At 41.1% G+C, this 27782-nt stretch overlaps 1 protein-coding gene across 2 annotated transcripts; it reads right to left on the reverse strand.

Annotated features, from left to right (window-relative positions):
* Positions 1-838: 838 nt before the first annotated feature.
* chrna11 (cholinergic receptor, nicotinic, alpha 11) lies at positions 839-27782 on the reverse strand. 2 transcript variants are annotated; one of them, XM_088329282.1, is made up of 11 exons: positions 27658-27782; positions 23400-23539; positions 23266-23319; positions 22767-22771; positions 21065-21177; positions 20920-20994; positions 15506-15673; positions 15241-15435; positions 12212-12298; positions 9292-9401; positions 839-8138 (listed from the first exon to the last, which is right to left on the reverse strand). In XM_088329282.1, the coding sequence occupies exons 1-11, from the start codon at positions 27707-27709 to the stop codon at positions 7446-7448; spliced, it is 1692 nt and encodes a 563-aa protein (XP_088185408.1). In that variant the 5' UTR covers positions 27710-27782; the 3' UTR covers positions 839-7445. The 2 variants fall into 2 exon arrangements, with proteins under 2 accessions (XP_088185408.1, XP_088185407.1); XM_088329281.1 differs by lacking the exon at positions 22767-22771 and having other exon boundaries at positions 20920-20999; positions 21065-21174; positions 23275-23319.

The following is a 27782-nucleotide window of genomic DNA, read 5'->3' on the forward strand; positions in this document are numbered from 1 at the left end:
GGACATACTGTGAGTTAGATTTTGTATTATGTGCACCTTTTTCCGAGTAGAGGACAGTACTCTAGTGCTTTTTCCACTACGTGGTGCTGTGCAAGGTCACCCAGAATCCATCCAGAAGAAGAAATCCGGCTTCCACTTCCTGGTTTGTGTGTATATGCACCGCACTGTTTCTCTAGCACAGTGTTTTTCAACCTTTTTTGAGCCAGGGCATGTTCTTTACACTGGAAAAATTTTGCGGCACTCCACCAACCAAAAATGTTATAAATGACACTGAACAGTATGTTTAATTACAATATAATATCCCCAGTTTTTACTTGACAAAAACATAATATTTGCAGAAAATGATTTATAAATGTTTTATTAAATTTTAAAAAGGGACATTGAATAATTCCTCACGGCACACTAGTGTGCCGCAGCACAGTGGTTGAAAATCACTGCTCTAGCATGCTAAGAACTTTGACGATTTTATTGTTTAGTATCTCCTGCATCCATTCGATATGGTTGGCGTAAAGCTTAAAGAAGAGGCGAGCCGTTTCTTTTGAAATGAAAGCTGAATAAGAAAGCTTGATGCGGTTGAGAAAATGGTTGAATCGCTTTTTTATCGTCCACTTTTTTACCACAGAGGAGGACCTGTTGAAGCGCAACCTCCAAAAGTTAAACTCGACTTTCTTTATCTTCATAGTCATGTTTATTCGTATAGCCCTTAATCACAAAGAGTCTCAAAGGGCTGCACAGACCACAAAATGTCAACACTTAATGTGTAGCTTTGTTTTTCAGTACTATGCTTTTTCATCCAGCCTGCTTTGTAATGTGATAGAGCATATACATTTATCAAACATAAACATAAATACATTTTATTTTCAATTTCAAAACAATAAAGGTTACTTATACAAACCTTAAACATACAAAATATAGCACTGAAGTAAGTTTTTGCGAACAAATTCCCCTTAAGAACAATGGTCCGGAATCTCGTTCGTAAGTAGGGTAGCGTCTGTACATTTGTTATTGGCCATGCAAAGAAAATCAAGGTAGTGTTTCCCAGTTTTGAATTGCAATGTGAAGAACTTTTTACCAAACATTTATATGGAGAGAGATTAAGGATTTTTACGCATGTATTGTTCAGATCCACAAATATATTTGCGATGTACTTAAGTTCTAAAAATCAAATGTCTTGATAAATGCATGCACAAGGTTAAATTTTGCATATTTAAATTGCATACGTGCAAAATACATGATTCACACTGCATTTCTTCTTTCAATGGTACTGAAGAAATTGAAAAATTGGTTTTGAAAGTCCTTAAAAAGTGCTTTAAATGATGTATGAAAACCTGAATTAAGGCCTCTTAATGGTAAAAAAAAAAAAACGTTATTGATTTAAATGATAACCAAGAATACATGTGAAAAAATAAACTGGAATTTTATAAAATGCCCATAGGTCAGCATATATGTAATTGACCCTGTTTTTTATTATTATTATTATTTTGCCAGGGCAAAGGCCCGCGATCCACTGAAAACTTGTTTGCGACCCACATTTGGATCCCTACCCACCAGTTTAGAAACTTTTCTCTAAATAATACACTATTTTCAATGTAGGCAATATAATATAAGATGGGAAAAAAAACATGAAACTGGTGCTGGCTGTTCATTTTTAAACGTTTTTTTAATGAATGTTATGCCTTGAGATGTTTTTTTTATTAAAAAAGTGAAATAAAATAAACCTGTGAGACCGGCTGAAGTTGGAAAGGTCGGGAAGGTTCAATTTTCCTCCATTTTGACAGATCTGCAGTAAAGATGGCGCGGGTCCATATGGATACGTGCATTATTGATACAAATGAATTCAATTGCACGTTTACCGAACATAGGCTGGATTCTCTGCGGATCTTTTCAAAATGCCAGTCGAATGCAGCACATGTTAGCACGGCGCGATTGCATCTCTGAGCCAATCGATGGCTTTTAATTAGCGAGGGCCTGGGGGAAGGCTTCTAAAGATGGCGGAGGGGATTTGGGGGGATGGGGGCAGATGTCTGCAATGGAGAGATGAGCCCATCCAGACGCTTGATGGATGCTGGCTCGCTTGCCCGGCCATCCCTGCCTGCTGTGGTCTCGGGCTTGATTAAAGCTGAAACGTTCATCCAGTAGAAAACATCTATTGTTAAATACGGTACTGCGGGGGTCTCCAATGTGGTGCCCCCTGAGGACAGCAGAGGTGCCAGCGGAACTGTTCTGAAAATACCCCACCAGTGCTTGGGATTTTCTTGTAAAATGATTTTGACTCAGTCAAATTAAGCCTACGCCCTATGTATTTCTCTTCTGCTTTTCTTTCCTTCTTTCTGTCTGTCTTTCTTATTTTTTTCTGTCCTTCTTACCTTCCTTTTTTCCGTACTTCCTCCCGTCCTTCCTTCTTTCTTTTTATCTTTCCCTTTCTTTTTATACATTTTCTTTCTTGCTTTCTTTATTTATTGATTTGCCTTTGTTTATTTTATTTCTCTTTCTTTTGCTTTTTGCTTTTTTCATTTTCCCTCTTTTCTTTTTTTCATTTTTTTCATTTCTTTACTCTCTTTCACACTCTCTCCCTGTATTCTATATTTTTTCTCCCTTTTCTTTTTTCCTCTCCTTTTCTCTTACCCTCTTTCTCTCCCTTTCTATTTTTGTTTTGTTTTTTTCTCTCTTCATTCTACTTACAATTATTAACCTGGTAATGACATTGTAACAACTTAGAAAGTTATACCAAGCTAAGTTATTTTAGAGATGTATATAAAACCATGTGCCCTTACCGCTAAAAAGTAGCTCTGAGCTCGAAAAAGGTTGGAGACCCGTACGATACTGTATTTAAATTGTAAAAGCCAGGAAATCAATAGCCGCATAAATCCGTTATGGCTGCTCTTGAACAGGAACTTTCTTCAAAAAAGATGTTTGACGGTTCTATTAGAACAGGAAAAAACAACCTTTTTGAAACTGAGAGCTATTTTTTGTCACAGATTATTGTGACAGGTTACAATGTTTGGTAAGGATTTCTAAAATAACAGCTTATCATTTTATTGCTGTTGTTACTACTTTGTTTCTCGGTCCAGAGATCCCTTAACAGCCCGAGTCGTCAAGGCACCAAAGAGGACGCAACTCTGGACAGCTTTCTCCTCTTTTGACAGTTCCTGGCCCGAGATTGAGTTGTTGCAAAGTTGTCACCAGTCCATTCCTTAATGTTATTAGCACAGTTCTTTTTCAGTCTTCCTTTTCTCCTGCTATGTCTTTGAGAATGGTATTAGCCAGTTCTGATAATCTTGTGACGTGACCATACCACTGCAGTTTTTGTATGCGTACAGTATTGTTTGTCACATGGACAAGATGGCTAATGTCTAGAAGTTTCCTATGGCATCGAATCTCTGTGGCCTGCATTTTTTTTCCAGTTTTACTGTGACAGTTCATGTCTCGCAAGCGTAGAGGAAGATGGGAGTAACCAGCGCTTGCATGAGTCTGATCTTTGATTTCACCGCTATGGGTTTAAGTCTGGCAATAGCTGCTGTGGTTTGAGCTACCATGGGCATGATTTCTGGTTCTGACCTCTCTTCTGATATGACCGCTCCAAGATAGTTAAATTGTGGTGACAGTTTTAAGCTCTTGACTGTGCTGTTTGTAATGATACTATGGGGGGTTATTGGTCATTACTTTTGTTTTCTTCTGTGCTGATTTCCATCCCATACTGGGTTAATGGTTTGACCCAATCTCGGAGTTTCTGTTGTTCTCCTGCTAATCCAGCAATATCATCAGCAAAATGGAGGTTAATGTTCCCCAATGCTATCTGTACCTTCATGTAGGTCCAGGGCTATGTTCACGATCTTTTTTAGCAAGATGTGAATAAAGTTGGGGAGAGAATGCAACTTTGTCTCACACCGACCGTGGTTTGAAACCACCCAACAATGGTACCATTAATAAGTGCTGCACTGCTGGCATTTGAATACAGTTGTTCAATGGTCTGAATTAGTTTCTGGCCCATGTTGTACTTATGCATGGTGGCCCATAAAGTGGCTTGCCATCCTCTTTTTCAAGCGCTCCTCCATTTCCTGAAACCTGCTTTTTCTTTGTTTTCAGCTTGCGGTTTCAGTCCGTTCAGAAAGACCTTGAGCATAACTTTACTTAGTGATTTTGTCCATGCACATGGCCACTGTCCTGTTTGCCAGATCTTTTTGCAAAACCTTGTCAAGATGTCACCACTGTTTCGCATGAGGAATGTTGTCGATTCCTCGAGACTTCCTGTTCTTCAGCGAGTCAATTGCTGCCTCTACTCATTCTCAAGGATAGGGAAGTCGTCAGTTAAAATAGGCTGTCAACCACTAAAAAAGTCCTAGCCCTAGTCCAAATGCACTGAGTGATTTAAATTATGTAAAAGAGATTTGTTTTTTTTGGGGAAACAAGCCTTGAAATGACCGAAAACTGCACATTGAGCTAACAAACATTATTTGTCTCTATCCTAAATTGCGTACACAAGCCTTTTTCTCCCAATGCCACTGTCTCGGGATAAAGGGCCTCCCTATAAATACAATTTGTGACACACTGACATAGTGGCACACCCAAGTGTATGAAATTCTCACTTCTCTCTCGTCTAACTTGATGGAGCGATTTGACCTACAAGTTGACGTTCCGCAGAACGCTTTCTTCCCCAATAAATCCAAGGAATGAGCCTTATTACCTGCCACCACCTCCCTCTTTCTCTCAGCCGCCCATCCCATCCTTTCTCCTGAATCAATTAAATCCAAGTCAGCGTTTTTTCCCCACCAACTAATCCTCTTTTCTTTTATTTGATAAATGGAAACAAAAAGTATAGTCATTCTTTATTTCTGTGATGATTAAAACATTGAATAATGCTGGGTTTTTTTGTTATGATGATTTTATATGATTGCCTAGAGAGATATGGGCACCACCAGACTGTATTTGCCCAAGACACACCACAGGGAATGGTGCCCCTACGACCCCTAGTGGTTAATGGATTCAACAACCAACCTTGAGATGAAGTGAGTTCCCATTAAACAATGACATCAATTAGCCCATCAGTTTAGAGTACAAAATCACCAAAGGAAAATGAAATGCTTTAACAACAGAAGTAAAAGTTTTTCCTTTGTTCTCTTAGCTTCTTCAGGGATCGGCAAACTTTCATGTTCCACAATGGGTTAAAACGTTTAGCAGATGTGCCAGGCCAGGAGGGAAAAATGATTGATTGCTTGGATTTTTCTGGATTTGCCAATCTGGAGTTCTAAATCTGATTACTTGAAAATACATGGAAAAACAGAGGGACACTTGTCCCAGCTAACTCCTGCTTACTAGCTTGCCGCTTGTGTTAGCATCTCCAACCAATAACCCAAGCTCGTTTGGAAATTTGACGCCGCTTACCAAGGTTCTGTCCCGAAAGTTAGGATGCCAAGATTTTTGCTTTTTCACGTCAATTTTCTCATTTTTGTTGACAAATTTGAAAAATGTTACAGTCGCCATGGGGGAGGGATACTTCAGCCGCACACAGCTCTTGAGCGACATCCAATGGTTACCTGAGTTTCCACACTGGGGACAAGAGTAGCACCAAAACAACAACAAAAATTGTGTAAGTACTACTTTAGTTGCCATTGTATGTGTGTAATTATATTTGCACGATTTTTTTATTTAATAAACCGGTTTACTAATCCGGCCCGCTGGATGTTATTTGCTTAGCCCTGCTCTCGTTGGATGATTTATGTTTTCCAGGCATGCTTGAGAACAGAAAGTCTTTAGTCTGGCCCCAGAGCCAAAGCTCATTCATAGCCAGTGACTCCAACAAGGCTGGTATTGGATATATGAATATTAGGTAGTATGGGGTTCCACAGTTAATATACTGAGGTAGTATGGAACCAATATTGTATCTCGATTATCAAATGACAAAAGGTGATCAATAATAGTTGTTTTCATTGTGATTTATACCAAAAATGGAACCGCAAAAGTACAGGGCTTTAGTATATGTAGTATTAGTGGAGCTGATGCTGTTTTCTTTCATTTCCTCGCCTTAAACAAGAAATCGCTTTCATGCGTCTGATTCTGGACCTTTTACCGAGATCTGCTTCGGTTCCACCACCGCTTTATCTATTTTAGGGAGGAGCAGAGGGGATAATAAGAAATGTAAAGTTCCCAGATCATCTTTTCAAAGACGATTAGTCGCACGTAAAGACGACGGGGGGACTTCTTAATTTGACGGCCATTAGAAGATGTGGGTTGAATAATGGATGAGCACCACGTTCTCTAGTTTTCTGCTCTTCCTCTATTTAAAAAAAACAGCATGTCCTTGCCTATGCTCCCCAAGGAGTTCCATCTCAAAACTCCGATTTAAAAAAAGAGACCTTGCGAAATTGTACGTTAGAGATTTAAATGGCCCAAATGTAACAGTTTTTCCCTTTTACTCAATACAGTGAATGGGAATTTTTTGTGAAAATTCATTATAAACAAAAATAACAGCAACATTCCTTTTAGGCAGAATGCAGCAACGGCAGTACATGAAGTATATCAGCTTGAGTCATATAAGGATATTTTTGTGCAAATTGGAAGTTTACAAGTTCAACCTCATGTCAAGAGGTTCAATGACCGCAAAACCACCGTGGCGCAGTTGTTAGGGGCTAACTGTCGAAAACGCTAGTAACAGGGTAGGCAGGAAACTTTGCCAGCTGCATGGACGCCAAAAACAGCAAGTTCTGGCGGACTGCCGGACCACATAAGAGGACGATTGGGAAACCATGGAAACAACCCAATACTCCAAGAACTATTTGATTCTGCCCTGTCAAACTTGAGGCCACACCTCAAAAATAGTACAAAAAGCTTGCTTCAATGTTTTTTAGACACATTTTCCTTTGTCTATATCACAATGGTGACGAGAATTTTTCTGCCAATTAAAAACTTCTAGGGAAGCAGTTCATCTCCAGCCTCACATATTACCAGCATACCCATCACCTGAAAATAAACAAACAGGTGAAAGACAAGAGACAAATCTACCATCCTTCAACGCATCCCAGGTCTCTTTTTGTCCCTTTTTCAATAATGGTTTAGTCTCATCCATATCAAACCTAAGGAAGGCAAAAAAGGGACGGCGTGGGACCTGTTAACTGGCCTGCTTTTACCCGCCTTTGGCCTTTCCATCGAATTCAGCAAAGGCAGGCTTGCCAATTTGCCCTTGCACAAGTTAAACTTAAAAGCTTTTTTGTAGCTTCACGCTGTTCAGTTTCACTCACTAGCTGACCCGCCTTTGTTCCAGCTCTGATTTATCTGCAAAGCTTTGACTCTCCTTCATCTGTTTTCTTCATGGTGTTCAGTCAGTGTAGTGCAAAGAAATCCACATATTTTCATCAGTATTCCAGTCAAGAGAACGCAGTGTACCTTTCGATTCAAGGCTGCTGATACCTTAACTCGACTTTATCAGCTGTGTTACCCGGCGAGGCTTTTCACACAAAGTCCTTGGAAACCGCATCAGCAAAGTTGGGAGCGGACATGAGGATGGAGATGGTGCAGATGATGTTAAAGACACTGAATGCTACAAGGCATAGGCGATCGATAACAGCACCCGCAAATTTCCACTGGTCAGCCACGCACTCTGCCTCGTCTTGTTCACGGAACCGGTCCGCCATGTAGCGTACTTCCTCCAAGATTGCCTGAAGCAAAGGGTCTCCGTGGCCTTGGCCCTGGCATGGTCCGCCACACAGGCCAACTCCAAAGCCTCCCCCGCTCGAGACGGTGCTGGGGCACCCTGCGGTGTCCAAGTTAGGTGCGGGAGGCAGAGGGGATCCGCAAAAGTGGGGCGACAGATGCGGGGTCGGGCTACGAGGCCCGGGAGGGATGTTATTGCACCTCAGGGCACCGTCACACAAAAGTGGCGGATCCTCCATTCCCTGATAGTAGAGCAGGTGTCCATTGTTTGTGGTGCTGGACTGGGTGTGAAGGTAAGGTTGGTGGGTCAAGTTGTGCGGGTGTAGCGAGTGCAGGACCGGGTCGCCGTGGTTGGGGATGCTTCCGCTGTGGGACCCTGAGGAACAGCGGCGTAGGTGTGGAGCACACTGAGGCCTTTTGGGCTTTTCTGCCTCACCGGGACGCTTCATCCGCAGGAACCAAGCCACCCACTGAAGGAGAATTAGCTTTACCTGGACACAGAAGAGTCAACAGCACTGCTCATAAAAACAAGAGGTAAAGGGTGCTCCTTTTGTAAACAAAATGACTTATTTTTGACCCGTGATTGTACTCTGTGTGTGGATTAATTCCAATAGTGGAACGATTATTGTTCTGCCCCCTGAAATGTATCTTTCATATTGCTTCAGTCCAGTTGGAATTTGTCATTGACACATGGCATCATCACCATCAATAGCCATCTACTTTTGTTATGCCTTTCACCCGCATCGTCCGTAAGATTCTAAATAAATAATTTTCTTAAAATACATTTTTAATGTACATTTATCCCTCGCAGTATCGCGGTTTACTTTTGGCAGTTTCGACACTTTGTGGATTTTTAACTGATTTGTCTTTATTGTCATTTTTATCAATGTATCGTGCATTGTGTTCTGCAGCAGGCAGCACACAGCAAATGCTACCACTTTGGCAGGTTTTGTGTGTGTGTGTGTGTGTGTGTGTGTGTTGGGTGGGCATGACTGTGTACGTGAGCGAATGTGATAGGCTGGTGTATGCTGTCAGTCAAACAGCCGGGGTGTGAGGCGCACAGGTCTATGTGTCCACCCAAATTTAACTGCAAAGCACGGCTACAAAAACAGCTTATGATTCAGCTGCTTCTTACTTTGATAATAAATTAAACAATTAAATCGGACTCTTAGTAATGTCAGACGAGAGCAAAGAAATGGTGATCACCAGCTGGTGCTCTGTAAAAGGTGATCAGGTCCAGGAAAAGATTGAGGGGGCACCAGGAGAGAAGGCAATAGCGGTCCGGCCTACTGCAGCTACGCTACATACAGTAACTCTCACAAGCTAGCCCTGCTGAGCCTGTATTTCACCAACGCCAAATCAATTACCCATGAAACAGATGACCTGGAGCTACAACTCCTCTACATTCAGGACAGCTGTATTTTAATCATCACCAAGTTCTGTCTTAACTCGATACCTGATACTGGGGTAAACACTTTTCTTGCACTGGAAGGAGAAGCCCTCTGATTTTGTTGTTGCTACTATTCGGATTTACACATTTTGCACGGTGTTCCTGTCCCCATTAACCGCAATGACCAAGGGATTATTGTATTGGTCCAAAAGGGGGGTGGAGATGGAGGGTGTGTGAAGGTGTCCGAGACTCACCCATTTGGGCATGTTCCCTCCGTTGGGATCGTGGTGGTGGTACTGCAGGACTACCACAGTGGCAATGACGGACATGCCCACGATGATCATTATGCTGGCAAAGTACTGACCTGGAAGAGGACCCCATAGGATTATTTAATTTGAAGTTGTTTTTAATATTCATGAATTCGTTCTCAAGGTATCTGTGCTCACAAGAGTCGTAGGGATGCTGGAGCCCAACCCTAGCTGTCCTTGTACAGAGGGGCAGGATCCACCCTGGACACTTTGCCAGCCAGTCACAGTCATTTTAGATACTCATATCTAAACCCTTCATGTTTTTAACGTTTTAACGACTTTTGTTTTTCGTTTCTCAATGAATTTTTGCTACTTAAAAGTATGTTTTACAGAAATCACAGCTAGCCTGCTAACATCATAATGACACTTTAGCAATAGCTGCTTGTGTGAGTAAAAGCTAGGGGGATTCGCCTGAATTTACTGATTAATTAAAAATTATGTTATCTTTTAAAGTCTAGTTTTACTGACAATTAGCTAAGTAGAGTTTAGCGGTAGTGGCTAAAGAGTGCGATTCACTTTTATATTCTTATCGCTGCTTTTGGTTGTAATACATATTTAAAAAGCCCACCCCCAAAAAAGTTGAACATCAGAGCAGTTTCAGCACTTCATTTGAATTTCGCATACCATGTCGCATATCATCACTCCTTTTTTACGGTGAGCTCCCGTTGGTTGCCTTGCACACGTCCTGCTTGTCAGCTGATTACTGAGAAATTGAAGTGTTATACTGCCGCGCACCCCCCGAGTGTCATATAGCCGTATTTTATAGCGACGTTTCACTTTTAATCCGACTTTTACGGTACATGACTACATTGCATGAATGTGAAGATTTATTAAAGAGTTTTTACAACCAGGAAAGAAAACATGCATGACATATAAATGCTACAAAGACATAACAATGGCTTATAAACAGGGGAGGTGTCTGTTTGAGCCTGCCTCAGTAAAAGTATTGGCCCCCACTTTTTGCCATATTGCCATGTTTCAGGCTCAAACCTCAAGGCAGAAAAAATGTAAGTATTTTCTAAGAATTAACAATATGTAAGACAAAATCATGAAAGGGAACCAAATTATTACATCATTTCACGTTTTGTTCATAACGAGAAAATTGAAAAGTAGCCGTTGCAAAAAGTATTGGCGTCCTTTGAGTATTAACTTTGTACAACCTTCTTTTGCTGCGATCACGGCCACAAGTCTTTTTGGGTATGTCTCTGGATGTTTAACACATCTTGAAACCAAAATATTTGCCATTTCCTCTTCACAAAACAGCTCAAGTTTCTAAAGGTCTGATTGTGACACAGAAATGTTCAGATCTTTCCACAAATGCTTTATAGAATTAAGGTCTGGACTTTGCCTTGGCCCTTCCAACACCTTAATGTTGTAAGTTTTAAACCATTCCATTGTAAATTTGGCTTTATTTTTATGGCAGTTGTCCTGTTGGAAGGCGAACCTTCGCCCCATTCTCATGTTTCTTGCAGACTCCAACAGATTTCCTTCCTATCAACTCTAAGGATCTTCACAGTCCCTGCTGGAAAAAAGCAACCCCAGAGCATCATAAAAGTTGTCTTATGCACAGATTGTCTGACCTCAGCTGGGTATGCCCACAGGTCATCCAATGTGATCATAGATCTCTTGGTTGCTTCTCTGATTTGTTCTCTCCTTGTTTGGGCTGAAAGTTTAAAGGGACAGCCAGGTCTTGGTAGGTTTGCAGTGGTTTTTATGCTCTATCAATTTTGATATTATTGCCTGCACAGTGCTCTCGGAAATGTGTAAATGTTGCAAAGTATCTCATTTCTGATTTGAACTTTTCCATAACTTCATCCCGGACCTGCCTGGTGTATTTTTAGGTCTTCATCATTCTGTCATAATGATTCATAATGCTGTTTTTCCAGGTACATTTAAACTGTGTCATTGTTTGTCATTGTTAGTCATTTAAGTCGACTTTGGATTATTCAGAAGTCATTAGAAACTTCTGGAGTCAGTTTGCTAAACTGAGAGAACAGGGTGTCACAATCACCCGGATCTGGAACACCTGTGCTCAGGATTTGGCGCCAACAGCCAGGACAGCTGATTGGCGCACCCTGTCCATTTAAATCCTCAGCTTCCGGAAACAAGCTGTCTGATTGTACTATGCTACCTGTTGCCATCTGCTCAGAAAGCCCGTACGTCCGACTCTTTGCCTGCTTCCTGTTTTCTTCTACTTGATCTCCGTTGCCGACCCGTTTCCGAATTTGCCTACGACCTGCCCTGCCCGTCTGACTCCTGATCACTCTTCCGAACATGACGACGCCCTTCTTCTCCAGCCCCGACCCACAACACGACGATTACGCCTGTCCTCGACCATTCCCGCCAAGCCTTCGCTCGCCTGTCAAGCTCCGTCAATCCGTCAAACAACGAATCGAAGAATCACAACTTGTCATTCCTTCCTTGCAATAAAAACCAAGAAACGAGTGCAAGTGATCTCAGTCTTCCTTCCGTCTGACACAGTGGGGCCTACTTATCAGTTTTTTTGATGTAAACATAATATAAAATGTTGAAATAATTTGGTTCTGTCACGGTCGCCATGGCGCCCAATTGGCCCCCGCTTTTTGGCGCCAGCTTCTGTCACGGTTGCAATGGCGCCCAACCGGCCGCGCCCGTGGGCGCAAGCTGAAGCTCGTTGACCGATTGGCTCCCTGTCAGAATTTAAACGCCTTTGGTCGGTCCGTCTGCGAATCTCCGTTTTTAAACAGCAAGCCCTTTTTTCACTTGTCCTGTACTGTTCTGGTCCTGACAGGTCCTGCTTCACGATTATGTCTCACATATTCTTAGAAAATATTTTCAACCATTACTGTCATTTATTCAAAGTCCATTTAGTCAAATATAGACATACCTATGAGCGGGACGGAGTCTGACGTTGCCGGCATAATTTCAGCTACCAGAAGCATGAAGACAGTCAGCGAGAGCAAAACGGTGATGCCTAAAAATAAAGCGGAGAAAAATTAAACAATAAATCCATCGCACAGAGAACCTCAACATCAGTTCCTAGCTGGGCGAGCAGCCAACATTTTTATTTTTGAAGAATGGCCCCCAGGCCTCATCCCCCAAATTGCTTTTTGACATATTGTAATTCCCTCCAGCTATTTATTGTACACAGATCCAATCGACATCTGCATCCAACAACAGCGATGTCGTAATTCACACCTCCAAACACAAACAATTACCAAAACTGCTTCTCTGGCAGAAACATCAAAGCAGAAAGTGAAGGGAAATGAAAGGGAAAGATTCCCATGTGTCCTTGGCATGTTCACAGAGGACAAGACAGGCTTATTAATTAAACCACTTAATTGGAATTGCGTGTTTACGGTACACGTGTGACTTTTCAGATAACGCACAGTCAGCATTTTCTTTCCCACCTTTGCATGAGCAAAACTTGCCAGCTGTCTGCTGGAGATGTTAAATTTCAGTGTTAAACGGTATTGCTGAAAAAGGACAGTGTGTCCTATTTGAGAACTAGAAGTCGTTGTATGGCAGTGGCCTCAAACTCAATTGACTTGGGGGTCGCCGATGATCACATCGGATGACCTGCAGGGATTAACAGCTGAAGTGGGACAATCTTTATGGATGAGTGCCAAGAAGAAAGTTTTTTTTTGAAATAACACTATTAAAGGCCAGTTTGGTGTTTTCAAGAAACCACATAGGACACACTCTGCTCTGGTCAAAATAAACCTGAATTGAATTTTTGGGGCTGAATGAAAAGCGTTTATATCACCCTGAAAACACTATCCCCATTGTCAAACATGGCAGCACCATGCTCTGCGTTTGCTTTTCTTCAGCAGGCACAGAGAAGATCGTTAGAGTTAATGGGAAATTGTTCAGAGCCAAGTACAGGGCAATTCTGGCAAAAAGTATGTTGGAGTCTGCAAGGGACCTGAGGACGGGGCACAGGTTCACCTTCCAATAAGACAAAGTCCCTAAACCTAACCCTACAATAGAGTGGTTCAAAACCAACAATATAAAGGTGTTTGAATAGCCAAGCCAAAGTCCAGACCTCAATCCGAAAGAGCATTTGTGGAAAGATCTGATAAAATGATGAGCACAAACCATCAAACCTTAATGAAATTGAACGGTCTGTAAAGAAGAATGGGCAAATGTATCTGTTTCAATATAAAGGTATTAGAACTTCCAACCATAATGGCTTAAAACTAACAATACAAAGGTGATAGAATGGCTAAGCCAAAGTCCAGACCTCAACCCGAAAGAGAAATTTGTGAAAACATCTGAAAACAGCTTTGCACAGTTGATCACGATCAAACCTTAAGGAGATTGAGCCGTTTCGTTAGGAATTATGGCCAATATTTCTGCTTCAAGATGTGCAAAACATTTAGAGACACACCCAAAATGTCTTGTGGCTATGATCGCAGCAAAAGGAAGTTGTGCAAAGTATGACCACTTTTCAATTTGTTTTGTTAGCATAATATAAAATGTCGAATAAATTTAGGTTCTTCACAAGATCGTGTCCCACGTGTTGTTGATTCTTAGAAAATATATTTTTCATCCATAGGCTTGGAGCCTAAAAATGGCAATATGGCAAAAAGTATCGGTATTTAAAAAGAAATGTATATGATAGTATTTTTGCCTATTACTTAAACTAATGACCTTGATTTAATAAATCAAGTTCTTCTGTACCTCTAGGAAGCGCTATGTAATACACTCTGTCCCTTTAAAATGCTCACTGCTAATGCCAAACTGTAGGAATATTTGTCCTCATTTAAAATAGATGAGCGTGTAAATATTTGAATTTGTCTGGCGTGTTTTTTCCCTCTATATTTCCCCTCCTCCCTCCAAGTGCTGTAATCTCCCTCTGACTCCCCTCTTTTGTAACACTTTCATTTCAGCCTTCAAATGGAGGCGTTTTAGGATCACATTTTCCGCAAAGAGGGAGTGGAAGTGGCCCACTTAAAGATTTTTTATAGCGCACATGAAAAAAAAATATATATATATATTGCACCCTAAAAAAATTGCAGTGAATTTTTAAATAAGCTGCAATTTTTGTTGCTGTGTGTGCACTTGCAGAGAGCTTTATCATCTCACTTCAAATGGTGAAACGGTGCAGTTTGACGGCAACATCGACAAAAATATACAGGAAAAATAAGACCAAAGAACACATTAGGCAGGTTCCGGGTAGAGTTATGGAAAACTTCCAAGCAAGAATGGGATATAAGAAGATTTTGCAACATTTTACACATCTTTTGGAGCACTGTGCGAGCAATAATATCCAAATGGAGAGAGCATAAAACTGCCATCTCTCTAAACTTTCAGCCAAAAACAAGGAGAAAACTAATCAGAAAAGAGACTCATGATGACAGTCGATGACCAGCAGCCATACAAAGCTGAAGAGGGTCAATCTTTGCATAAGACAATTATTAGTTGCGCTCTGCATGGATCTGCTCTTTATAGAAGTGTAGAAGGAAGAAAGATCTTTCTGAAAGAATACCATAAAATGCCAGTTTACCATTTGCATGAAGCCACATGGGAAACACAAATACCATGTGGCACAAGGTGCTCTGGTCAGATTTGACCTAAATTGAACATTTTGGGCCGATTGCAAAGCTTTTTTTGGGCATGGGAGTAACACTGTACATCACCCTGAAAACGCCATCCCCACTGTCGAACATGGTGGGGTTGCTTTTCTTTAGCGGGGACAAGGAAGATGGGACGCAGGTTCATCATTGTTGAGTGAGTTCACCTGCATCTCTCCCCCTGCCTTTTTGTGTACAGAAGCCTGTCTGAATAAAGAAATCCATTACTCCACTAGTCTGTGTTTTTGCCCTGTGCTTCAGCAGCACTTAGAGTGGGTCTTTGACTGGACACCCCAGTAGTTCTGTAGTGGACAGAACTCATTGAGGGGTTTTTTCTTACCTAAAGAGATCTTCTCGCCAGAATCTGCCGGCAGCACAAAGATGAGAAGCGTCATGGAGGACAGCAGCATGCAAGGGATGAGCAGGTTGAGGGCGTAGTAGAGCGTCCTCCTCCGGATGGTCACCATAAAAGTCACGTCCGGGTACGGCTCCTTGCAGCAATCATAGTGGACCTCGTTCCTTGCGCCAGGCACCCCTAAGTCATCACCATCTCAAGTTTGAGTAGGACACAGGTTGGCAAAGAAAAAATGTTTTTCCAGGCTGACCTATGAGGTCCCACTCGCCGTTTGGCATGTATCCCGAGACGTCGGCGTCGTTCATCTGGAGATCGAGCAGCCAGCCGTCGTATGTCCAAGATCCAAACTTCAGGGAGCACTTTTGGATGTCGAAAGGGAACCAGCGCACGTCCACGTTGCACGTACTCATGAAGATACCTGCAAGGACATGGTGTGTATCTGCCTTGCGCTTAAACGATTGTGTTTGAGAGGGACCAGATCTCGTTTTCATTGTGATTTAGTGTGTGTCTTTTTTCACATTATCATTGATCCCAAGCGAAATTAGAAGGCGAACAGTACAACATTGATCAAGTTGAGGAAGGAAATGATTGCAAAAGAGTATATGCCATCAATGTTTTTGTTTTGAGAGGACCACAACTCATTTTTTGTGATGTTGTGTGTTATATTGCCTTTTTTTTGCAAAGTTAGTGATCACGGAAAAGTAGAAAACAGTCTCACAACGATCACAATAATTGTGAAACATGAAAATGGTGGAGGTGTCTCATCATTTCAAGCACCGCTTAAAGGTAAAATAAATTATTTATCTTTTATCTTTATTACCAATATATTCTTCTTTTTTCTACAAAATTAAATCAAAATCTACAATAGAACGGCAGACCAGTTCTAAAAATAGCTCACCAGTGCTGGGTTATTGTGGTTATTCTACTAAAATTATTTTTTTAGTTGTTGACTGAGTCTATTTAACCCTACTAGAATTATTAACTCGATAATCACATAACAACATTGTAATAAGATGATAATATGTTATTTTCAAACTGGTTGCCCTTTTCGCCATTCAGTAAGAAGTAGCTCTCGGCTTGAAAATGGTCTGATGGTCTGCAAAAGCTCCTGAGCTGTTTGGTAGGTGAAAATGGGCAAATATTCTTGTATCAAGAGGTGAAAAATCTAAATAGAAACGCCTCTCTGTGTTTGTGCCGCTGATGTAGTGGTATCATTCAAGAATCCCATTCTTGCGACCAGGGTTCAATTCCTGGGCGGCACACTGCTTTATATTGACTATTTTTTGCACTATGTTGACTATTTTGGCATCAAATGCATATTGCACAACCCTTACGATACCAAACTGTATTAGGATACCAAACTTCATGTAACATCCTACATGCCGACATTTCTTTGTGCAAATATTGTGTAAATTATAACTATAACCTAATCCTCCTTCTTTTATAACCTTATCTTCTCTGTTCCTTTATCTTCTTGGTTTCTTTTATCCTCACTGTGAATATGTGACACTGGGGTGCCATGCCCAATTTTGTTGTCACAATATGTTAACCTATTTTGTAACAATGACAATAAAGGTATATTCTATTCTATTCTCTCTATATGTCGAAGTGTCCTTGGGCAAGCCACTGAATCCCTAATGCCCCCAATAAGCAGGTAGGCGCCTTGCATGGCTGACTCCCTGTTGGTGTGTGAGTGTGTGTGTGAATGGCTAAGTGTGAACCACATTGTAAAGGGCTTTGGGAAGTCTTCATTGACTTGAAAAATGCTATATAAATGCAGACCATTTACCATTTACTAGTGCAGAAAAAGGAGGTTGTACAAAGTATTAACCCAAGGGAGCCTTTCAATTTTGTATTTGTTAGCACAATACAAAATGTTGAATACATTCAGGTTCTTTTCACGATCGTGTCTCACGTGTTGTTGATTCTCAGACAATAATTTGAGTTTTTTATCTAGGAGTTTGAAGCCTGAAATAAGGCGATATGTCAAAAGGTTCTCCGAGGGGGGCGCTATGTTTGCAAGGCGCTGCATGTCCCGAAAGTGACTCATTTTGTGAGTGCCGGCATCTAGTTGGCAGCGTGCCTCCACTCCTCTCACAGATATCCATCTTGTAACCTTGAGGCAAACAAGACTCGCTCGCTCTCGTTCGACACGGTCCCAAAAATAAAAGACGGTCATTTGAAAGAGCATCTCTCTCACTGACGTGACATTTGGAGGCCTGTGTTTACGATTGTTGCCGCGTTGCTGCGTTTTCGCATCGGGCCGCATTGAAAGTCTTTTAGAAAACAAGCACTTCGGGTGTGGGAATGTGGTCATTTTCACACGACTGCAGATAGTGAAAGCAAGGAATTCGTTTGCATTTTTTAAACAAACCAGCGGTGTCAGACTCATTTTAGCTCAGCGACCATGTTGTAGAAAAAATAATTCTTACATTGGCCGGATTAGTAGATGAGAGAGAGAGAGAGAGAGAGAGATCAGAAAGAGAGAAAGAGAGATCAGAGAGAGAGAGAGAGAGACCACAGAGGAAAAAGATAGACCAGAAAGATCAGAGAAAGAGAGAAATCAGAGAGATCAGAGAAATCAGAGAGATCAGAGAGATCAGATCAGGGCATGGTGTAGTTGTGACCTGTGCTGTCCTTTGAGACATTTTATAAATAAGGGCCTATACAGATAAATCTGACTTGACTTGGCAAGGAAGAAAGAAAAAAGAAAAAAGAAGGAAAGAAGGAAAGAAAGAAAGAAAGAAAGAAAGAAAGAAAGAAAGAAAGAAAGAAAGAAAAATGCAAAAAAGAATGGAAGAATGAAAGAAAGAAAGAAAAAAGAATAGAAGAATGGAGAAAAAAGAGAATAGAATGAGAGAGAAAGAGAATAGGAAGAGAGATAAACACAGATCGAGAGAAAGAAAGACACCGAGAGCAACAGAAAGTGAGAAAAAGAACAAAAAGTTAGCGAAACAAAGTAAAGGAAAGAGGGAGAGAGAAAGGCAGAAATCAAAAGCAAGGGAAAGAGAGTAGAAAAGGAAAGGGTGAAGAAGGTGAGAAAAAGAGGGAAAGAAAGAGAAAGAAATGTATTTACAGTGAAAAAAAAGAGCGAAAGAAAAACAGAAAAAGAGGAAAAGAGAAGATACAACTGAGAAAGGAAAAGAGAAAAAGTGAGCGTAACAAAGGCTCAGAGAGAGAGAGAAAAAGAAAAATCAGAGGGAGGTAGAAAGAAGAAAAAGATAGAGGGAAAGAGTGTGAGAGAGAGAAAGAAATACAGCGCAGGTTTGACACACTTAGATTCTAAGTATTGAGGAAATTATAGGTAATTAAAAAACATGGGAAAAAAAAGAAAAAAAAATTGCAAGATATCGCAATCACTTCCCAAATTCATTCTCCCCGCCGTGTAATCGTCATTTACACACTGCGGCACGCTAATAATAAACACGCCAGCAAATGCACAGCAGCCACGTTTGTGAGCATTGCACAAGTCTCCCCAAACCTCATTTCATAATTGCCTTTTGGATTAACTCAGGGGTGGGTAAACTGCGTCCCGTGGGCCACATGTCGTCCATCAGAGTTTTTCATCTGGCCTAGCAAGCAAAAATGTTCATGACATAATAATATGTATTAAAATGGTGTTGATTTTGCCCTGCGATTGGCTGGCAACAGTTCAGGGTATCCCCTGCCCACTGCCCGAAGATAGCTGGGATGGGCTCCAGCACCCTCGCGACCCTACTGAGGATAAGCGGTGCAGATAATGGATGGATGATGTTGATTTGGTGCCTCTCCTGTCCCCAGTGTCCCTAACATTCAAATAGCTAGCTACAGTTTCCTTTAGTTGCTATTCATTCAGGTATTTATTTAATTAATCAAGATATTTATCACATTTGATATTGCTATTCTAAAAAGATGTATCTCCATTTTTTTCTTATACTTTTTTGTTTATGCCTGAATGGAATGAGCAGAAATGTCACATTCCTGCTTTTACGTTCCTGTTTCTCTCCTCTCTTAACCTTACCTTTTTTGGCCACTCACCTAAGGGTTTGATTTTCCTCCTTACAGGAGCGGTCACTTGTCAAGATTTCCCCACGGCTTTTCCCCCATCACAACTCTTCCCTTTTTTAGTACTGTATTCCGTACCCTTGGTTCCTTGCTAGTATGTTGTGTTTCTCTTCACATCCCAAGCACCGTTGTCTCAGCTCCTTGTTCTTCCAGTGTACCTCATCCCTGCCTGCCTTTCTGCATCACGAGTGCCACCTGATCAACTCTTGGACCGTCCATAAGAGTCAGTTCGTGACACAAAGAAATGCCCAAAAAAGAGATATGTCTTTTTTTTTAATAGCAGTGATGATATGCAAAATATTGGATAGGGCTACATGATCTTTTCCCCTCATGTATTGCCAGGGTATCGGATATGAGACTATACCTGTAATTAAAAAAAAACATTTTTTTTTTAAAAGATGCGGGCCGTGACTCAAAAAATGTGTCCACCCCTGACTTAACTAATTTTCTGCAAATGACAGCTATAAATGTAAATAACCCATATTTACTCTGCTGACAGTGAATAAGTAAAAACAATGTTTAAGTTGTTGTTAATATAATATATTAACTTTGGCTGCAGCAGGGGGAAACAATGGAAATGCTGAGTTCAATGAGGAATTATTTATGACTACATTGTCAGTTTTTGTTGTTTAATGTTTCGGCCATTGTTGGGACTAAAGCGTGTTCCTGGAACACAATTATTTTTTCAGTAACAAGTACTGTTACAGGATGGTAATATGATTTTATGACTCAACTGTCATTAGAATTTGGTGTGTTACTCTGCTAACTTATTGCTAACTGTTACGTTCTGGCTCAGTCCAGCCGCGGCTATTAATTCTAAAACTTACAAAATGTGAGAAAATAGTACATGTTTTTCCATTATCTAAATAAATATGTCATCTGTATATTCCAACTATTTCCCATTGTAATGCGTTTTGAAGACAGTCTGTCTAGTCTTTGAGTTCCTGAGCTTTGGTGTCATGTGAAGAACACCAGCACCTTGCTGAAGAAGGCTAACCAGGTGTGATCAGCGGAAAACGGGAGGCTGGCCAACCCAGCCGGAAATATACCAAATGATGACTGCAGGCTAGCTGGCTTCTGGAAAGGGCTAACCAGGAGTGATTGTGAGAAAAAAGGAGGCTCGCCGACCAAAAACTTGCAGTAAGCAGCCAAGATAACCGGGAGCCAACAACAACAAAAACAGCCACGGCAATAGACACAAACCCAGCCGAAAATATACCAAATGATCACGGCTGGCTAGTCGGCTGATAAAGAGGGCTAAATAGAAATGATCAGCGGAAAACGTGAGTTTGGCCGACCAAAAACATGCAGTAAGCAGCCAGGTTACCCAGGAACTTACAACAAAAAAGGCAGCAGAAACAAACACAGATCTAGCCGGGGGAAAAAAAGCAATGGGAACAGTAGGCTAGTGAGTTAGCCGACTGCTAACGGGGCTAACCTGGACAATGTTATAGCAATTGCAAGACACCCGGCAAAAAACACAAAGGAAAAGCCACAATTGCCTGAGGCAACGGCAAAGAAGGAAGGCACGTCGAAGCACGTTTGGCCCGCGCTAAAGAATTTACCTCTATTGGTAATTAGTATTTTTCAATAACGCACCCAGCATTGGTTTCAGCTCACCTGGAGGCAAATATTCAGCGTAGCCGCTGGAGTTGACCAGAACGTTGGTCTTGAAGGTCGAGTCAAAATCGTCGTCTGCGCTGAGGAAGCGTCATGGACAGGTTAGAACCCGCAAACTTCCCTGTTTGTGCGTGTTTAGCGTTACCTGTTGTAAAGCAGAATGTCGGGTGTCCAAATTTGGTCGGTGGTAAAGCGGAGGTTTTTGACGCCGGGATGTTCGCTCTGGTTCCACTGGAGATAGTGGTCGAACCAGCTCTTGTCAAACACACACATGGAAATAACATGCATTTTAAATTATTTTTTTACCAATAAATGACATTAACACGATTTTTTACTGACAAGGTAAATTAGATTAGATTTGTTTAATAGGTCCCCTTAGAGAATTTCACTTCCACCAACTGTACCAAGGGAAAATTGTCACGGTTGCCATGGCACCCAATTGGTCCCTGCCACGTGGCACCAGGATCTGTCACGGTTGTGACGGCGCCCAATTGGCCCCGCCCATGGACACCAGCGGAAACGAGTTGACAGATTGCTCCCTGACTACTTAAACGCTGTCTTTGAGTCGCCTGGGGTCGGAGCGTCTGCGAAACTCCTGCTAAACTCTGTTGTGATACGTCAAGCCCTGTGAATCCCTGTTTTTGCCTGTGTTTTTGCTCTTGTTTTGCCAAGCCTGTGAATCCCCATTTTGCCTGTGTTTAGCTACCTTTTTGTTCTCACCCCGCGTTGTTTGATTTTGACCACTTCCTCTTTCCGATCTATCTACTTCCGCGACCAACGATCCCTGGATCGAGTGGACGCTCATTGCTCTTCTCCCCGATAAATTGTGAGTAACGTTACGCGAGTGGGTTCTGCCCCCTGTTTCCCGTCCTGGTCCTGACAAAAACAACAGACATTTAGATTGCAAAAACGGCAGAATGACAAACATATATGACAGTGGGACAATGAGGGCAGATTGATTGGATGGGTTAGCAAGGCCTGATGTTTAGAAGGGAGATTGCAGAAGGGATCAGGCTTTTCCCAGCGGCGGACCCTTCTGAATCTTGTTGTCTTCTATCTGCGCCCAGACGGTAGCTGGATGAACCATTGGTTTAGTGGGTGAGTGATATCCTGGACTATTACATTTACCAATCAGATGATGGACCTGTTATTAAAGTATGAGAGGTTGGGTGCCAATAATCCTGGGAACTTTTGAAATAACCCAGGTGAGTAACTAAATGTACTTTTTTTATTGGATCCAACAGAGTGCGGCAGGTGACAAATTGACTGGAGAATCCTCACGCCTACCTCTAAATCCGACATCTGACCCTCATTGACTACCCTTTGTATAGTATAATGACTGTGCCAACAGCAGAAGCTGTCTGATGGTGTATTTCCATGTTTATTTCGTACCCTCCATTTAATTAAGGCTCTTGTAATGTAAAACAAATGCTAATTTCTCGACCTATAAGTATTCCATAAAAAAGCAAGTTTATATGGATAGTTCATGTATTATTTTTTCTTAATATTGTTATTTCAATGAATGACATTTTTTACCACTAGGAGGTGCTAAATAACACACACCATCCCTATAATATCCAATACTTGGATATTATAGAAGCGTAAGCAGTATAATTGCAGGCCTATTTTTTTTTGTTTGTGGGTAGGGTTTTGTTTTCTTGTTTTGATTTTAAATATGTCTTTCATGCAAGAAATTATTTTAAAAGCGTAGGCACTTTCAGATTCAGATTCAGATTCAGATCTACTTTATTGTCATTCTAGTACACGTGTATACAGAACGAAATGTCGATGCATCTGACCCCCACAGTTTCCTTGAATGTACAGATATAAATAAAGTTGTATTGTATTTTGGCTACGTATAGTATTTTACCATAGTGCCGATAGTGCAAGAAGAGTAGCTAACCAGATGTGCAAAATGGGCAGTCAGGTTAACAAGTCAGGTACACAGTAACATTAACACTGTAACAATAACGCTGTAATTAAAGGGACACTGTGTAATATTTGACAACTATGTGTCACTGTATCGTGTAGTGCAACTGAGAATGAGTAAACTGGCTTCCTGTCCGTTTAAGACGTGAGGTTTTGTTACTAACACAAAAGTTTGCATGAACTTGCTCTCTCTTATCCTATTAATTTGATTTCCCACCTATGGTTGTGCTCAGAAAATTGTGGTAAAACTTGTGGCTCCAAAAGCCAAGAAAAAATCTACAGACTCGATAGTGTTTTCCATCCTGGACCCGGTGCTGTGGAATTACACCAACGATTGAAATGGACGTCAAATTTCTCGTCTCAAGCGGGGCTTAGTACCTAATGTTGCATCGACGAACATCACAAAGCTTTTCAGACCATCCTTACCATCCGCAGCCACATATTGGAGGTCAGCACCTGGTTCTTCTCATCCTGAAAGCGCCCAAGAAACGCATGTTTTTGACTCTTTTCTCCACGGAAAATCGTAATGTTTTCGATGCGACTTCACCAACCACGTCCATGATCTGGATCAAGCTAAGCGAGAAGGTGACGGTGAGCGGTTGCGAGTCGTTGCCTACGGGGCGCTCCATGCGGTTGTAGTCCTTCAGCAGGTTCTTTAGCAGGTTCCTCTGGTGAGGTCCGCCTGAAGACACTGCAAAGGGGCAAAATAAATTAATATAGTCCTGACGAAAGTGTTCCCCCCTGATGATTATTTCAGGCTTCAAGCTTAATGGCATAAATTTAAAAATAACCAAATTATTTCAACATTTTATATCATATTTCCAACAGAAAAGCTAAACAAAACGTGTTGCAAAAATATTGCCCCCTGTTCACTCAGTTCAGCCAACTTTCTTCAAAAATTACTTGATGACTTCTGAATTATCCAAAGTCAACCTAAATGACTAACAATAACAGAGTGCACCTCTGTGTCATTAAGTCTCAGTTTAAATGCACCTCTACTGACAGCATTATGAAGACCAAAAAACAAACCAGACAGGTTTGGGATAAAGATGCGGAAAGGTTCAAAGCAGCAATGGGATATAAGAAGATTTAGGAACATCCCTGGAGCACTGTGCGATCACTAATATCAAAATGGAGAGAGCATACAAACACTGCAAACATACCCTGGCTTTCCTTCTAAACTTCTAGCCCAAACAAGGAGACAACTAATCAGTGAGGCAACCTAGAGGTCCACTATCAAATTAGATGACCTGCAGGCATACACAGCTGTGGTGGGACAATCTTTGCATGGGGCAACTATTAGTCGTACTCTGCATTAATCTGATCTTTTGTGGAAGAGTGGCAAGAACAAAGCCACTTTCTGAAAGAATACCATAAAAAGCTTAGTTTGGCATTTGAAAGAATCCACATGCGAAACACAAGTAACGTGTGGAACAATGCGCTCTGGTCAGATGAGACCAAAATTGAATCTTTTTGGGCTGAATGCAAAGTGTTATGTTTGGACAACACTGCACATCACCCCGAAAACACCATTCCCATTGTGAAACATAGAGGTGACAGCATCAGGATCTGGGGTTTCTTTTGTTCATCAAGGACTGGAAAGATGGAAAGAGTTGATGGGAAAATCGATGGGGCCAAAAAGTGTGAGAATTTGTTTGAGTCTGCAGGTTCATGTTCTGACAGGACAACGACCCTAAAAATAAAGCAAAATCTACAATGGAATGGTATAAAACTATCAATATAAGGGTGGTGGAATGATCAAGCCAAAGTCCACACCTCAATCCTGTAGAGCATTTGTGGAAAGATCTTAAAAATGCTGTCTACAAACGATTACTATAACACCTTCACAAATATCAGCTGTTTGTAGGAAGAATGTGCAAATATTTCTGTTTCAAGAAGTGCAAAAATTATATAAAAATACCCCAAAAGATCTGTGTCTGTGTTTGCAGCAATAAGAGGTTGTACAAAGTATTTCTCAAAGGGGGCCAATATTTTTGCAACCCTTACTTTTCAATGTTTTATTTTATTGCACAATATAAAGTGTCTAATAAATTACGTTTCATTTCAAGACTGTGTCTCACATGTTGCTAAACCTTAGAAATGATTTTTTGTTTCTTATCTATAGGTACAAAGCGTGAAATTTGGCATCACGTCAAAGTTCTTAGGGGGCCAATACTTTTGCAAGGCACTGTAAATTGCGAGGTTCCGACTTTGGCTATCAATTGAGGCGGTCGACGGATCCATTTGCATCCTCGTTCTGTCACAATTTCGGTCCATAAATCTGCGATGTTGCCACCCCAAGGGCGCCGGGGACACGTAAACAAACCTAATTACTGGCAGCGGAAACTTCATCAGGCTTATTGACGTTAATGAGCCCGTAATGAACTTATTCTTAAACGAGCTCTACTTTTAAATATGTGACATTTATTGTATTTCCAGGGGAGCGGGGGTGTTATTATTGATTTATTAACGCTTGCAGTCAAATGGCACAATTAACTTTTCTTCTTTAAAGGGATGTCACAAAAGTGAGTGGACCCCTCACATTTCTGCAGAGATTTCATTCCAATATATATATGTATATGTATATGTATGTATATGTATATAGATAGATAGATGGATAGATAGATAGATAGATAGATAGATAGATAGATAGATAGATAGATAGATAGATAGATAGATAGATAGATAGATAGATAGATAGATAGATAGATAGATAGATAGATAGATAGATAGATAGATAGATAGATAGATAGATAGATAGATAGATAGATAGATAGATAGATAGATAGATGTATATATATATATATATATATATACTGGACTGTCTCAGAAAATTAGAATATTGTGATAAACTTCTTTATTTTCTGTAATGCAATTAAAAAAACAAAAATGTCATACATTCTGGATTTATTACACTTCAACTGAACTATTTCAAGCCTTTTATTATTTTAATATTGCTGAATTTGGCTTACAGCTTAAGAAAACTCAAAAATCCTATCTCAAAATATTAGAATATCATGAAAAAGTATACAAGTAGGCTATTCAACTAATCACCTGAATCATCTAATTAACTCGAAACACCTTGCGAGGGTTTCCTGAGCCTTAAAAACACTCAGCTTGGTTCAGTAAACTAAATCACTGCTGATCTGACTGCTGTCCAGAGGACCTTCATTGATACCCTCCATCAGGAGGGTAAGACACAAAAAGAAATTTCTCAAAGAGCAGGCTGTTCACAGAGTGCAGTTTCAAAGCATATCCACAAAAAGTCTGTTGGAAGGGAAAAATGTGGCCGGAAACGCTGCACAACCAAGAGAGATGACCGCAGCCTTAACAAAATTGTGAAGAAGAGCCGCTTCCAGAATTTGGGGGAGCTTCAAAGACAGTGGGCTGAAGCTGGAGTCCAGGAATCAAAAGCCACAGTTCACAGACGTGTCCGGGAAATGGGCTACAATAGCCGTATTCCCATGGTCAAGCCACTTCTGAACTCAAGACAACGGAAGAAGTGTCTGACTTGGGCTATGGAGAAGAAGCACTGGACAGTTGCAGAGTGGTCCAAAGTCCTCTTTTCAGACGAAAGCAAGTTTTGCATTTCATTTGGAAGTCAAGGCGCCAGAGTCTGGAGAAAGGCTGGAGAAGAGCAAGATCCAAGTTGCTTGAAATCCAGTGTGAAGTTCCCACAGTCAGCAATGGTTTGGGGAGCCATGTCAGCTGCTGGTGTTGGTCCACTGTGTTTCATCAAATCCAGAGTAAATGCAACTGTGTACCAAGAGATTTTAGAGCACTACATGCTTCCATCTGCTGAAAAGTATTTCATTTTCCAGCATGATCTGGCACCTGCCCACAGTGCCAAAACCACCAGTAACTGGTGCACTGACCATGGCATCACTGTCCTTGATTGGCCTGCTAATTCCCCTGACCTGAACCCCATCGAGAATTTGTGGGGTATAGTTAAGAAGAAGATGAAAGACACCAGACCTACAAATGCAAATGAGCTGTAGGCCGCTATCGAAGCATCCTGGGCATCAATAACACCTCAGCAATGCCACAGGCTGATTGCCTCCATGCCACGCCGGATTGATGCAGTAATCCGTGCAAAAGGATTCCCAACCAAGTACTGAGTGCATCAATGGACATTTTCAAATGTTTGATTTAGTTTTGCTGTTATAAAATATTTTTTTTACTTGGTCTGAGGAAGTATTCTAATATTTTGAGATAGGATTTTTGAGTTTTTTTCAGCTGTAAGCCAAAATCAGCAATATTCAAACAATAAAAGGCTTGAAATAGTTCAGTTGATGTGTAATGAATCCAGAATGTATGACATTTTTGTTTTTTTAATTGCATTACAGAAAATAAAGAACTTTATCACAATATTCTAATTTTCTGAGACAGTCCAGTATATATGTGTGTGTGTGTGTGTATTGTTGTTTTAAACACACCATCCACAATTCTCTCTTTTTCACTTTTTTTTTATTTTTTATTTTTTTTCATTTGACAGCAAACTTGAAGTGGGAGTCTCTGTGGGTTTTTTTTAAATATATATTTTTTAAAATCACAATATTGCTGCAGTCTCAAGTAGCAGCACAACAAACATGCATGAGAGGCAGGCAAGTTTGCGCCTCACCGCCGCAGCAACACGTTCCCGCACACACAAATTCACAGCAGACAGAATGCATGCAGCAAGATGCAAAAAGCGACATCCGTCCTCTACCCGCCAATCACTTTGCTCATGAGTCACGCGTGAAGACATGCAAAGCAAACATCTTGCACTTTTTTTCCTCTTCTCATTTTTCAATACCGAGAGGAGCTCACCGTGAATCAACGCCAAGATTCCCGAGAGGAGGAGAGCAACCGAACGCCACATCCTGGACGATAGAGGAGGAGGAGGAAGATTGGCAGCAGACAGAAGGGGGAGGCAGGAGTGATGAGGAGGAGGA

The sequence above is a fragment of the Urocampus carinirostris genome, chromosome 2, assembly GCF_059441175.1.
Source record: "Urocampus carinirostris isolate Australia breed hairy pipefish chromosome 2, RoL_Ucar_1.0, whole genome shotgun sequence".
Lineage (NCBI taxonomy): Eukaryota > Metazoa > Chordata > Actinopteri > Syngnathiformes > Syngnathidae > Urocampus > Urocampus carinirostris.

Coding starts and splice junctions, on each gene's coding strand:
- chrna11 (XM_088329282.1), bottom strand. CDS start 27,709: ATGTGGCGTTCGGTTGCTCTCCTCCTCTCGGGAATCTTGGCGTTGATT. Junction 20,995..21,064: donor GACATTCTGCTTTACAACAG/GTAACGCTAAAC, acceptor TCCTCAGCGCAG/ACGACGATTTTGACTCGACC. Junction 15,674..20,919: donor CGCTGAATATTTGCCTCCAG/GTGAGCTGAAAC, acceptor ATGTCCTTGCAG/GTATCTTCATGAGTACGTGC.